This window comes from Balaenoptera ricei, chromosome 14 (assembly GCF_028023285.1).
Source record: "Balaenoptera ricei isolate mBalRic1 chromosome 14, mBalRic1.hap2, whole genome shotgun sequence".
In the NCBI taxonomy this organism is placed as follows: Eukaryota; Metazoa; Chordata; class Mammalia; order Artiodactyla; family Balaenopteridae; genus Balaenoptera; species Balaenoptera ricei.
The window spans coordinates 16,290,841-16,306,241 of record NC_082652.1 but is presented as its reverse complement, the minus strand read 5'-3'; the positions used below and the strand labels follow the sequence as shown (position 1 = coordinate 16,306,241).

At 36.7% G+C, this 15,401-nt stretch overlaps 1 protein-coding gene across 2 annotated transcripts in view; it reads right to left on the bottom strand.

Moving 5' to 3' along the window:
* The window catches only part of NAA25 (N-alpha-acetyltransferase 25, NatB auxiliary subunit), a 73,943-nt gene that overhangs the window by 22,768 nt on the left and 35,774 nt on the right, over window positions 1–15,401 (bottom strand). For both annotated transcript variants that reach the window (XM_059894987.1, XM_059894988.1), the window contains exons 12-17: window positions 13,453–13,660; window positions 12,539–12,628; window positions 8,587–8,767; window positions 7,789–7,888; window positions 2,615–2,766; window positions 1,960–2,085 (exon numbers count right to left, since the gene is read on the bottom strand). In XM_059894987.1, the coding sequence (XP_059750970.1) occupies window positions 1,960–2,085; window positions 2,615–2,766; window positions 7,789–7,888; window positions 8,587–8,767; window positions 12,539–12,628; window positions 13,453–13,660 (857 nt within the window). The remainder of the gene's footprint in view (window positions 1–1,959; window positions 2,086–2,614; window positions 2,767–7,788; window positions 7,889–8,586; window positions 8,768–12,538; window positions 12,629–13,452; window positions 13,661–15,401) is intronic.

Sequence of the window (15,401 nt, the reverse complement as noted above, 5' to 3'; positions counted from 1 at the left end):
CCACAATATTAACATGCTTGGTATAGATCCTTTCAGACTTTTGCAATACGATGTACGAAAATGAACTACAAATATTTATGTAATATACTTTAAACAGATAAAATGGGTTCACAGTGTTTATACTATTTTGCAAACTGCATCTTTTATGACAGTGTGTACAGAAAACAGTTAACATAGGGCTTGCCTGGTGGTGCAGTGGTTAAGAATCTGCCTGCCAATGCAAGGGACATGGGTTCGATCCCTGGCCCGGGAAGATCCCACATGCCGCAGAGCAACTAAGCCTGTGCACCACAACTACTGAACCTGTGCTCTAGAGCCCGCGAGCCACAACTACTGAGCCTACGTGCCACAACTACTGAGGCCTGCGTGCCTAAAGCCTGTGCTCCGCAACAAGAGAAGCCACGACAGTGAGAAGCCTACTCACTGCAACAAAGAGTAGCCCCCACTCACCGCAACTAGAGAAAGCCCACACACAGCAACAAAGACCCAATACAGTCAAAAATAAAAACAAACAAACAAATGAATAAAAAATCCCCCCACCAAATATTCTTTAAAAAAAAAAAGTTAACATAGCAACCCTGAGGCTATTATCTTCAGAAGGGTCTACTTGCAAGGTTGGCCCTTGCCTGATGTCTGGGAACCAAGCAGGCCAACCATTCCCTAAATGACAAGAGTGGCTCACCTGCCTAGACTGTTCATACAAATTATGTGGTTAAGGGTGAACAGTGCTTTCCTTCTGGGAGTCTGAAATGTTGGTACAAGCTAGACTGAGGGTGCCTACATCACCAGCCGATGAAAACCTTGGGCACCAAATCTTTAATGGGCTTCTCTGGGCAGAAATATTGCACAGAAATACCACATTTTTTGCTGCTGGAGAAAGGAGCACACTCAGTATATTCCTTCGTAGGAGGGCAAGAACACCGGAAGTCTGTGCATGGAGTTTTCCAAACTCCACCTGTATGTCTTTCCCTTTGCTGATCCTGTCATGTATCCTTTTGTTATAAAAAAAACTTAGTTGTGAGTCCAACTACATGTAGAATCCCATGAGTCCTGGCAAATCACTGAATGTAGTCTTGGCAGCCCCCAAATTACAGCATATTCAGAACTACCTTGTATACATGTCTCTGCATACTTGTGCACTTATTCCTTAGTTTCCACTTTCCTAGAAGTGGTTCTGCTGAATTAAATGGTACACAGCCTTTTCAATCTTGATACATATAACTAAAATTCCCTATAGGAAGGTTATATAAAGTTTTACTGCCATGTAAACTCACAACAACCACTTTCCCATAACCTAGCTGAGAACAAGGATTAATCTTTTTTTATGTGATAGGTTAAATCTTCGTCTGATAGATTAAAATACAAATCTTTATTGCTGTAAAGTACATTTCTTTGATTTCCTATTAAACCCTTTGCCCCATTTGTTTTTCATTTATCTTCTTCTTATTGATTTATTGAGTTCTCTGTATATGTGAAGGATATTTATATGAATTGACCAATTCACCAATTCTCTGTATATGTGAAGCATATTAATATATATGAAGAAATTTACTAATTTACCAGATACCTCTAGAACTTGTTAACAAATTTACTTCTATATAGAAGACTAATATTTAGAGGTCAAATCCTTTGTTTCCAGATCTGATGTAATGCTGAGAAAGACTTTCCCAACCATTTAAAAATATTTTTTATATTTTCTTCTAAGTTTTAACATATAATCTTTAATCCATCTGGAATCCGTTTTCATGTATGCTGTGAAGGAGGAATTAACTTTTAGATTAACCAGTAATCTCAACATAGGGGTGAGGTTTTCTTTTCTTCCTTTGGCTTACCTATATTTTCTGATCCCTATAATAAAAAATGTTATTATATATACGTAATATATAATATAATATATAAAACTCTTAAATTCATCTTGATTCTTTAAAAATAAATTGCTTGGGGTTAAATTCAAGTTACCTGTCTTTTGGATCCCAGCTAAAGAAAACATTTAAGTCTCTGTTGTCTCGCAAGGCTTCCCATGGAATGTCATCTTCTTCTGGCCGAAGATTCATTGACTTTATACTTTCTGCTAAGCTGGTTGATCTGTGATAATGAAAATTTATTTAAGTATTATTCAATAATAAAATAGTCATGAAAACATGTTAGCCAAGACTTTGTTTTACTAGAAAGAGAGAAAAGGAAAGAGTGAAGAAAGGAAGGCTTTAATATTAGGAAGTAAAAGCTCATATAACGTGAATACAACCAAGCAATGGTTCTGGCCTGCTACACAGCAAAAGAAAGGCATCTGGAGGCCCAACCAAAATAAAGTTCATCAGCATTAATTCCTGAAATCCCATGTTTGCAGGGTATGGGGAAGCTTGTAAACATAATATGGCCCAGGGATGATGACCACGGCCTAGCTGGTTTCCGTATGGAACCTGGGATGGTGCTGGCAGTACCCTATCATTCCCCATGACAGGCACCTTCCCCTTTCTTCCCTGTTCCCTCCTACATTTTTCTTTCCCATTTTTCTTTAGTTTAAGCCTGCTAATGACACCCATGAGGCCCATTAATGGCTCTCAGCATCTGATCTAATCTCTTAGTTCCTTATTAGCTCTTGCGCAATACTTACACATTTGCTTCAAGTAGAAGGTCTAACAACATCCGTTCAATACGGACTTGTGCAAAATGAAGAGAATTATTCAGCCTGTTCCTAAAAGCGATAAACTCTGGGATCTTCTCAAATGCACCATATTTGTAAGCTTGAATAATATATTCTGAGGTCTGGGAAGGAAAGACATCACCTTGGTATAAACATTTCACATGTCAGGCAACGAAGACAAACCTTGCCAGACAAAACAAAACAACACTCAAACTAAAATTAAGATGTTGAATCTAATCTTTAAAGTTCTTGGTCACCAAATAGAATATCAGCTTTTAAAAATGATATTTTTCTTCTATCCTATACTGGAGTCAAATGTCTTCTTCACTAATATTACTACTAATAATATTTAGCTGCTGCTACCACCACGTAGACTTTCTCCTAGCAGTTATGTTCATTTCAACAGGACTGAAGGTTTTGTTATACCACATCAGTCAAGGTTTTGGTTAGTGCCATGTGGAAGGGATATTACTCCATGTTTTTCTGCATCTAAGATAAACTTTGTTTTATACAAAGGTTCCCAAAACACCAGAATAATATAACCATACCACCACCACCACAAATAAAAATTACTGTCCTTCAGAAAAAAGACAGGCTGCTCCTTGGTTTTGTTTACTTCTGAATAATATATCACAAACATAGGAATATGTGCATTGCATCAAGATAGAAGACACCAAACAAAAGACCTATAAAAATTCATGTCATCATCCATTCTGAGGACAGAAAATGCAAAAATGTTACCTGTCCATCCAAACAGGTAACAGGATGTTACCTGTCCATCCAAACTACTATGCTAGAAAATCCCATAACATACACCACGTGCTTTAATTAGATTAATACATATATACAGAAGAAACATGAACAGAGGCAAGATAAAGAATCCTAAACAGAAATTCTGGCACAACAGAAGAAAATCTCAGGGAAGAACATTTCATGGGTGTGGGCCTACGCCATCAGCATCGGAAGTCAGAAGGGCACCCTTTTGGGCTAAGTAAAGTACTAAACTCAAAGTTGATGTCTGCCCCCAAAGATCCTTTCTAGAAAAGACAGTCTTTTTGCACAGCCTCAGTCAGCTCTGCCCCCATCTCCATTATGACCGAATAATTTGCCCAATAGGAAAATAGGCCAATAGTCAACAACATACCCTCTGATACACAGCCTCGCAGGGTTCATTTCAGGCCGCGGGATTGCGCCACGGGCGCTAATTCAACTGCATTCGATGCGGCTTTTAAACCCCCATGGGACACCTCGGCGAGCTGTTTGCCTGCAGTATCTGGAGAAATTAAAGACGGACGGACACAAGAAAATTAAAAAGATTACTTGTGATCCTGCAGGTTTAAAGAAGGACTATCTGAAAAAGCTCAAGTGTACCTTCTAGCTTGATTAAAGGGCAGTGATACGCTCAGTCAAGAAGAGGCCAGGATACCCTAAACACATATGCCTATCCAATGGCCTCTTGGTTTGGAAAACATAGCAAGGTTTACCATCAGCCCTTGCAATAGGACCTTACAGTTTGAAAAAAACGGCTGGTTAGGAACATATGATCCAGCAACTAATCAGGATAAAAATTTGACTTTGGTGATTCCAATCAAATTTATTAATTACAGTTCCAAAATATGCTATGACTAAAGGAAAGAACTCAGCCTTACCAAGTGTAGAGGAAGTTTTAACTTCTGAGTGGTCCATGGAATACCACTTTAGAAAAAAGGCAAGAGAAAAATAAGGGGCCACAAAAAAGGAATGCAGTCCTTTAACAAACTAAGAAGGCAACTATAGTTCTCTGGCTTCTTTTTTTAAGATAGTCCTCCTTTAATACTGCAGTAAAGTATCACTGCAGAGCTAGAAAAGGGCCTGGGCAGCTACCAATAGGACAGACTGAGGAAGCACCATGGTTTGAAGAAACAACGACCTATTGGAACTGCAGGCAAAACTGGAAGCCATGGGTACTTTAAAGACTTCTGAATATCAGAGAATGTTGTCTGTACACATTTCTACTCATTTATGCACCAATGAGGCTATTGAGATCCCATATGGATTCCTGAAATGAACCCTGGTCACTGTAAAAATTAGCGAAATACATGGACATCAAACCCTTGAATAATGATCTTCATGAATACCTAAAATAGACACTTGCAAAGGCAATTTTTTTTAAAAGTATGAACATGTAAGTTACTTTTGGAGATATGTAAATCTAAACTCTAGTTTTTATATTATAAAACTCTATTCCAAATAAGATGACAGCAGACAACGACCTTTCCAAAAAGAAAACCACTACATCGACGTCCAAATACAACTTTCAATCCCACAGCACAAAGCCTTACAAAGCAGATTTTCCATTTAAGGAGTAGATGTTCTTTCAAAGAGCTAGTTGGTAATTGAAATACATCAGTCACTCAAGGAAAAACCATCTGGGGGTGCCAAAAACTACCAAGAATAAAAGATGTAGAGCATAGAGCTTTAGCTTTCCAGAGACGTATTTCTAATACTATCAGAAGGTTTAACACATACAGTATAACACTACAATCATGATCTTTCTTAGCTTCAAACTCCTGTAGGAAACAGTCCACACCACAGTCTCCATTTTCCTATTCTGGGACTTGGGCTGGGCATTACGGTTTAAGGTATGTTTTCCTTGCTGTACTGTGTTTTGCTTTTACCTCCAGGACTTAGCCCCCTCCATGCTCTCTCACCAATTATCTACTTTAATGTGATTAAATAGCTGTTTTCTTAGTTAGTAGTAATAAAAATAAATTTCAAGCAGAGAGTCCTAGTCCCAGATTAATAAAATGCCTTACTTTTATCAGCTTCAGCATCACGTACATTCAGATGAATTAGTCACTCCTGTCACACACAACCATCAGCAAAATATCAAACAAAGATACGAAAAGCCACTGAGGACAACGTGCCCTCTCAAATCACTCCTGGGGATCTCCTTTCCCTATTACAATACTTTCGGTTGGTGTGTGTGTGTGTGTGTGTGTGTGTGTGTGTGTGTGTGTGCGTGTGCGTGTTGTATTCAAAACACTTCTTCAGACACAGTATTTGTGGGAAGAAAAATTAAAGCTTGATTTTATTAGTATAAAATAATGTGCCTTTATTGACCAACTCATGAACACTACAGTTCTTCTAGAATGCTGGATGATTGAAAACTGGAGTAAAACCAAACACCAGGCTTGGATTAATCCCTTATTTAACTCCCACATCCACATCAAGCTATTTGAGAAACAAAACTTTGAAAAGGATTCTTCACTACATCAAATGTTTACTTAACCTCTTCCTTAGAAACACAGTAATCAGAGCCAGAAAAATGAGATTTGAAATACACTTTTCTTTTGATTTTTTTCCTCAGTTAGTGAAACTTCTTGAAAACAGAGAAGGGCAAGCATGGATACTTTTTTTTTTTTTTTTTTTAATTTTTATTGGAGTATAGTTGCTTTACAATGTTGTGTTAGTTTCTACTGTACAGCTAAGTGAATCAGCTATACGTATACATATATCCCCTCTCTTTTGGATTTCCTTCCCATTTAGGTCACCACAGAGCACTGAGTAGAGTTCCCTGTGCTATACAGTAGGTTCTCATTAGTTATCTATTTTATACATAGTATCAATAGTGTAGATATGTCAATCCCAATCTCCCAATTCATCCCACCCTCCCCCCTTCCCCCTTGGTATCCATGTCTATGTCTCTATTTCTGCTTTGGAAATAAGATAGTCTATACCAATTTTTTCAGATTCAACATACATGCATTAATATACGATATTTGTTTTTCTCAAGCACAGATACTTGAATATACAGTGAAAACTCACAGATTTATAACTCAACTGCCCACTTATGCTAAGAGATTTTAGAACCAAGGTCCTAGAGATGCCCTTCTGACAGTGAACCCAGGCTAGCAGCTTCTGAGCAATACGTTCAAATGCTGATGCTCACTTCTGTTTCTCCCTGATCGGAAGCTAGGGCACAAAATGAGGTTTGAACAGAGATACAATCACTGTTGGGAAGTGGAGCCATGGGTGGAAAGGGATAGAGCTCAAAAGCCAACTGATGATGCAAAGATCACCACCCCGTGCTACACCAGCCCTCTAGGCCATGACCTGAAGTGTGTCAGAATATAATTATTGCAAGCTGAGAACAACAAACCTATATTCTATTGGTCAGAAATGCTTTTGCCCTGTCCCAGCTTTCTATTTAACACAAGCTTAAAGAATTAGATGGAAGATAAATTAGGTATAGCAGTCATATTTACAAAAGGGTTTTTAAAAAAAATCCTCATGAGTGCTTTGCCAAGAAGAACCTTAGAAACCAGCTTCCTTGCCAAGTTTCTTAGTTGCTGTTAGACCAGGAAAAATGGAACACTATGGGCAGATACCTGGCATGGAGAAATTCCAGGTGATGAGTCTTAGAAGCACATGAGAAGCAAGCAGGTAGTGTGACCACTGTAGAGATGCACCTTATCTCCACATATGTTCCTGGGTGGTTTTACATACCTCGACTGAGTAGAGACCATATGGTTTTTCCACAATAACTTCTGCTTAACTGACAAGTGCAGATCACATCTGCTTGCAGTGAAAAATATGGTGCAAATCCCATCCTTTCATTATGGCACATAAAAGCTCTATCTTATTTATTGTTACTTTAAAAAACATACTACGGACCTAAGTTTCTTAAAGTGTCCTGAACTTGGTCAATTTTATAATTGTAAGAAAAGATAAGTATACTCTTGATAAAGAACACGGTGGTTATAAACTTCAGAAATCAATAAAAGTAAGCGAGAACAACTGCTCTCGCACAATCATATATGGCATCCCAGGCTATACACTCTTATGGGCTATTTCTTATACCCTTAGAAAGTCTTTTAGAGATTAAAACACAGACCTAAGAGGCACTTCGTATTCTGCTAATACCCAGTTTTAAATGCACCTTCTTATGGATTCTATTAAACATACCCTTTCAAACAACCACAAAAACTCCTTACCTCTACCTAACAGCCATGGCCAGTAAGCTATAGACTAAGGGCACGTGTGAGTACAGTGTGGTGCACCTTAATATGTGTACTTGTGACCCGAGGGAAGACGGGTCTGCTGAATCATGTTCTTTCAGCAGGCCAAGACCATATTAAAAAATAAAATTTTTTTTCACTTACATCTTTCTGGTTGGAGTGGAAAAACCTGAGCGCGAAGTTACAGGACTGGGATGCAGCAGCATACTGACCTAGGGATTCGGCGTATCGGGTCAAATGATAACTAGGTCGGAAGGAAAGAAAAAAAAATGTTATACCTACCCACCTCTAGTATCAAATACTACACTTCAAATTACTATGGTAGAAAAACAGCTAGCCATACGAAAAGTTAAAACATGCGGCCATAGAAATGATCTAATTCACAGAATCAAATTTTAAAAAACAGCAAAGTTAATTCAGTTTTGTGGGAGACCTAAAGCTCTATGCCATGCTTTCTTACACTCAGATGATTAATGGAACACAAGTTGTTAAGAGAACAGAATATTGTCTTCCTAAAACAGCTCTTCAGGACACAGAGAAAATACCTTGATTCATCACAAAGAATAGTCAAAATACAAATTCAAAGGATCTCTGGGGTCAACATGTAACATACAAGTGTGAACCGCAACTGCAAGGCAGAAGTGAAGACTTGAAAACAATGTGTGCTAAGAAAAAGAGTTCAAAGTATATAACTGTTACCTGTATCTGGGGAAAACTTTTTTTTTTTAACCATTTCTAAATTGTACAAATTTGAAATTACCACAAAATGCTGAGAAAGATAAAACTCTTTCTGCTTTGCAATGGGTCATAACAGGTGATTAATCTACAAAGCTTAATACCAGGAACAACTTTTCTGCTAAAATCAAAATGTTAGAGTTCCGTATATGAGGACCCCACACTGTTGTAGCTGGCTGCTCATTATTCAGAGTATATACTACCAACCCAATGGTGTCATGCTGGATATGCTTAGCATCAAGGCTGGAATACAGATCCACCACCGGTTCAAATGCCCCTAGCATACAGTAGATTCGAACAAGCAGCAATTTGAATTGAGCATTGGAAGGGCTGTGAGTTAGTCCCTCTTCCAGCAAAGTCAGGGCCTGCCACACAGCGGTCTCATCACCTAGAACCAAAATATAACAGCATTATCCACGGACCTTGACAGCAAATGGGGGTTTCTCAAAACTAAAAAATAAAAACTAACTGACACCATCACCTCCCCTAACTATTCTAAGGATGTGGTTGGGTGGCAGAGAACAAATTTTAGATACACACCTGTAACCAAAATAGGGAATTTCCCTGAAAAGACAGTCCCTCAATAGTTACCTCAGTTCTTAAACCTGCATCTGCAAAAATGATGCAAACTTTGAGCTGCCAGGTCTTAAAGAGAAGTCTGGAATCTCACAGGATCCTAGATTCTGAGAAGAGATGGACTTTGAAGAACTAGAATCCACCAACCTTCCCAGTACAGGATTTTCTCTACAAGACCCCAGACAGATGCTTTCTCTTGACATCATTTTTCTTCCACATGTAACTCTACTAACAGATGTCAACTAATATTTGAAAAAAGAACTGCTCATTAATAACCAAACTAAAATGATACACTTTTTTGGCCTACTAAAATTCAAAACGTTACATGCATCAATATTCTTAAAGAAAAAGTAATTTCTCTTTTATGAAATTATCTGAAGAAAATAATATGAAATGCAGATAAAGCTTTATATACAAAAACATTCACTGTACTAATAATGGGGGGATGATTACGTAAACTATAGTTACACCCACACAGGGAAACACCATACAGCCATTTAACGTTAACAAGGAGTTTTTAACAGCAAGGGAAAATAATTATGCAATAATGATCAGTAAAACATACAGAATTCAAACTAGTATGAAGAGTTCATCTCAAGTATATAAAACATTCACAGAGAAAGAGAGAAGGAAATATGCAAAAATGTTAGTCTCTTGGAAGTTGGAAAAGCGAGATTAAAATAAACCATTTGCCAAATTTTTACAAGCTACTTTTACAGTTAGAAAAAACAGCTAAAATAAAAAGCTCCATGCACTGAGCTTTTAAAATTATATTCTATATGCTTTTTTCCAAGAGAAAAGAAACAAGACATAACCAAAAATTGGGGATTTAGATAAATATCATCCATAATCCTACCCAAACTATGCAAACCACCCATGATCTACTCAAACTACCACTGTGATTAATGTACTGTTTGTGAACTATCAATTATGTATACATAATCAATTATGTATATATAACATTATTATGTAATGTATCAATTATAGCTCAATAAAACTAGAGGAGAAAAAATGACATCCTTCACTCCCCATTTTATTTTTGCAGCACAATTTTACACAGTAGTAATCATGGCATACGCCCGATTTTGTCTTCCCATGTTGCTATCTGGTCTTCACAATCATAATTTCATTTAATTCAACACTCAGTGACCTAAACTCTGCAGTAACACTAGATATAACACCCAGAGATAATAGTCATAGGTGGTTCCAGGCCTCAAGAGGTTCAGAATTGAGTAGAAGAGACAGTTGGACAATTACAGATAATAGATAATTTTTTTAAGTCCTAGTTATTCAAAGATAACCAGTATCAGAAATTTTTTAAAAAACTTCTTAAAGATCTCTTTTAAATGGAAACAAAATTTCAAAGTAAATAGTAAAAAAAAAAAAAGGTTTAATTTACACTTCTGAACTATTAAACCCAACATTATGATGACATTTATCATCTTATTTTATTTTGCAAAATTTAGAATATAACTACAACTCTATGCCAATCAAAGAGCATCAAGGGTTGATGAGGATTTGGGGGACAAAATTTTTAAAATCAAATTTTATAATATAACAAAAAGATATAATAAAAAGATAAATAAATTCTGGGGATATAATGTACAGTATGGTGACTATAGATAACCACACTGTACTGTGTATTTGAAAGTTGCTAAGAGAGTAGATGTTAATAGTTCTCATCACAAGGAAAAAAAAAGTAGCTATGTGAGGTGATGGACTTTAACTAAACTTATTGTGGTAATCATTTTGCGATATATCACTATATTGTATACCTTAAACTAATACAATGTAATGTATCAATTATAGCTCAATAAAACTAGAGGAGAAAAAATGACATCCTTCACTCTCCATTTTATTTTTGCAGCACAATCATAAAGAAATGCTTTTTTGCAAAAAATATTTGAGAGCACCATCAATTTAATCTTAAAATGCTCTTCTTAATCCTGTCACATTCAAATCAGTCTCTTTCAACATCCTCACCAATTTTCTATACATTTCTAATTTTTGTCAGATCCACCTTGAACAATGACTATTGTTCCAGCCTACAACTGGAACATTCAACATCACTTTCACTGACTTCAAGAAACCTTGCATCTATATATATATAATATCTATAACTTCCCATGTATTTGCACTGTATGATTTTGGACAACCCACCTAACTTCTTTCTCTCTGCCCTGTATTTCCCACATCTGTAAAACTGTAACAATCTTAACTGTATTGTTACAAGGTTTAAAATTAGCTAATTCATATAAAGCACCTTCAAGTGCCTGATGATCCACGACTGTTAACTGCTATTATTATTATATGGTCAGATATCTTGCTCCAAAACCAAGAGATTAGCAAAGCCACAGTCACTATGAGCAAGAATAGATGCCAGGAATAAGTGGGGAAGGGTATCTGAGTAGGGGCTAAATTACTAAGTAGTCAGTTCATTAATGGTTTTACGTTAAGATGACTTTTACAGCCCTATGCAACCTCCTGAATGTGGGGTTCCAGATACCAAGTACTCTGATGAAAAGGATTTCATCCCCATCCCCGGTACAATACAGTATAACAAGTACTATCATATGGGTATACACAACGTCCTACAAAAGTTCAGAAGGGGCATAAAATCTGCAATGAGGAAGGGGGTGAAATCAAGACAGGCTTGTCAGAGGCACTGTTTGAGTAAAAGTGAGATGAAGGAGGTAAGAAAGTTATTTCAAAGAGAGGTAACATGATGTTCAGTGATAGTAGCAAAAAAAAAAAAAAAAAACAAACCAAAAAGTAGATTCAGGGCTTTAAGTACTAAGAATCTGGAGATGTAGACAGACACTAGATTATAGAGAGCATTGTAAACCATCCTAATAAGGCTGACCTTTATCCTCAGGAAAATAGGGCATATCTGAAGGATTTTAAGCATGAGGAAGATAGTATCAAAATTGAGTGCTTGGTTAAATGACCCATGAGGACAGGGTTGTGTCTGTCTTGCACAGCACTGTCTCCCAGCCCTGTTTCTTCTGCAGTTTATTCTCATGAATAATATGCAATAAGTAGCTAAAGTTATTTTTTCTCAAAAACTGCTAATAAGAGAAAATGTCAGAAGGTGAGACCTAAAGAAAAGGCAATCTCAGTACCATCTTTTGAATCATCCTTCTCTTGCTTAATGACTCATGATGCTTCCTTTACCATGCAGTATATATTTGTCTTAAATGGACTAATCTGAACTATATTCCAAAAAAAGTGTATTTTCCTATATAAATTGAAGTGAACAAAAATGGCTATTTTATTCCATGGACCCATACATCTATGTCTGAATCAGTTTCTCTGTATTTTAATTATTGTAACTTTGTAATAGGTTGTTTACTCACTATTCAGAAATATTTTAAAACAGAACAGATATCCACTGATTTAAGATTATCCTGATTACAGAGAGGAGGATACTTGGAGGCTCTGGTTCTTCTAGAAGCACCCTGGAGAAGGGCAAGGAAGAAAAACCTAAAAGCATAAATCAAATTCTTGGATTATATACTTAGTCTAAGGATTTATAGTCAATAAAAACAAAGAGTAAAGTTAAACTGAAATCACTGCTCTTTACCTGTTTCTCTCCATATATCAATAAGCACATGGACAGCAAGGAGACAGTAATAGTCTGAAAATTGCAATTCGGTTTTCAAACAGGATTTCCCTATAGGGAAAAAAAAAATCATATCTGTATTTTAAGATTTGTTCAATTATTACTGCCCCAAAGGAGTTTTTTTTAAAGCAAGAAAGTGACAGGAGGAAGAAGAGAAAAAGAGGAAAAGAAACTAATAAGAATGGAGTAAATACCAGAAGAAAAATATAAGCCATGAATCAAAAGAGTCAAAAGAAGGTGAGACCACACTCAGCTGGAGCAGAAGGAAGGGTTCCAGAATAGAGGTGGTATTCCAAATGGTCCCAAAAGGAGAGCAGCAAGATTTGGAAGGAGGTTTTAGGTGAAGAAAAGAACAGAATCCAAGAGCCATGTACAACTAATGTAGTATTATGCTCATTACTTCACCTAATTTTTTAGAATACAGTTAGAGAAATACTAATATCATCTAATCAGATAATTTATATTTTACCACACATATCTAAGCAATCTGAAGATCATCTACTTCTAAACTAAATATTTATCTCACAATTTACAATTCTTTTTGTTCATTTACACAGTCTATATATTCAGAATATTAAGGCCTATAAGCAGAAAATATGACAATTATCATAAACTCTGCAATTCATCTGAGCCCCACTGTGATAAAGAGTTGGCTGGCCAGATCAGGAAGAATATGGATATCTGGGAGCCAATTATAATTTTTAAAACTCCAAGCTTAAGAAAGGCTTTGCATTTTATTACCTGGATAGTGTTCCCACTTGACAAAATATTTTCCTTGCCAAAAGCATTACAACAGCATGCTATGAGAGATAAAAAACTGACTTCTAAATCTTAGCAGATCAGGGAACTACTGCACATTTTGAAAGGCTGCTCACCAAATTCTAGTCCATGCTGGTACCTTAACATCAATTCTCTGACCACACTCAATTTCTGATTTTTATCCATCATGTGGTACAAGCCAAGTAACCTTGTCAGCTGCACCACACACAAATGTTGCTGCAGAGCTCTGATGTCAGCAGGCAGTGCCAGCTTATCCTCTGTTGGTGTTGACAAAGGAACAACTCCAAGTAACTGATTAATAAACTGCAAAGTTGAAAGAAAAAAAAAGAAGTACAGGTCTCAAAACAGAACTAGTCTTTAGTAGGCCATAATTAACAAATACTGAAATGGTCTAGAAAAAGGTATCAAGAAAAAATACAAATTAAAACCCCTTTAGTATACCATTTTCTATCTACCAAAATTGCCAAGACAAAAACACTTCTAACAGCACACAGTGCTGGTAAAACTCCAGTGAAACTGGCACACGCATTCATTGCTGGCCAAAAGTATTATGTTAATACCATGTAGTATATGCACTAAAAGATTAAAAGAACCGTGAAAATGTTTCCTAAATTACAACACATTGACATAATATGTAATGTAGCAATGAAAAAGTTTAATTAGGAAGACTGTAAAAAAGAATAATTACCCCAAAACAAACCTATTATATTGATATACTACAAATAAATTCTTAAAGGAAACATTATACACTGAAAGGAATGGTTGTCCTGTCAATAGCCTTAAATTGTTTTTTTGATTAAAGCTTTAATTTTGAGATAATTATAGATTTGCATGCAATTGTAAGAAATAACACAGACAGATCCTATGTACCCTTCACCCAGTTTTTCCTAATGGTAACATTTTTTTTTTTTCCTGTGGCCGTACCGCACGGCATGCGGGATCTTAGTTCCCTGACCAGGTATTGAACCCATGCCCTCTGCAGTGGAAGCGTGAAGCCCTAACCACTGGACTGCCAGGAAATTCCACCCCAATGGTAACATCTTGCAATAAAATGTTTTTAATTCTCTAAATTCGGTATAAATTTTTAAGAACACCAGTTCCACAACCAGTACAGTTGCAATATTGGCAAAAGTGAGAAGGGACCCCTGCATCATGTACAGGGTGTCTGTTTAAACTTCCTACATGGTCGTATACTATACTCTGCAGCTGTTAGGATGTGAGAGAATGCTTGGGCAGCACGAGTCTGGGGTTCTAAAAGGTGTTTATGGATGGGAAGTGCAGCCAAGGGGTCACAGGCATCACCCTTGTGTCTTCCCTATATTTTGTGATCCAAAACTAATAAATTATTTTTAAAGCAAAAAAAACCAGTTCCAGTTACACATGTATTAAACACAGGCTATTTTCACTCCCTTCCAAGATCCTATTAGGATGACAGTAAAGAACAAAAAAGGAATCAACCCAAAAGGATCAAGAACATGTGAAGAGATGACAGCAAATGATAAACATTAACAAGATTTCAAAAGATAAAAAGCAGAAGGGCAGGTGGTAAGTAATAACCAATGTACAGGGCCAAGAAAGCTGAAATCCAACAGTATGAATGGGGAGACCACCAATAAGCAGCAAGCCTCTTCCAGCCACAGAACCTTGGAAAACTCAGAAATTAAGGGCAAGAGGTACGTCTGAAAGCTAAAGTGCTGGTGGGACTGAAACAGAAGAATTTGCTAAATTCTAAGAAATTAGACCCCTCCCCAAGCTCACTGACTGACTTCCTAAACCCAGCAGAAGCCACAGGTTTTCTTTACCCCCAGGAGATACTGAACCAGAGACACTGTAGACTCAAGGGGAGAATGGAACAGATCTATTACCTCATGTTTCAGAATACGCTAAGAGGAGTTTTAAACTTTTATGGTTCTGTCAGATTGATTGGGGTGAGCTGAACAAAAAAATATTAACTCCAAGAAAGAAAGTTAAGAAAGGTAATCTCCATATACAAAGTGGCTCAGCTGTGAATATTTAGTCATTAAAATATAAATACTGCATAATT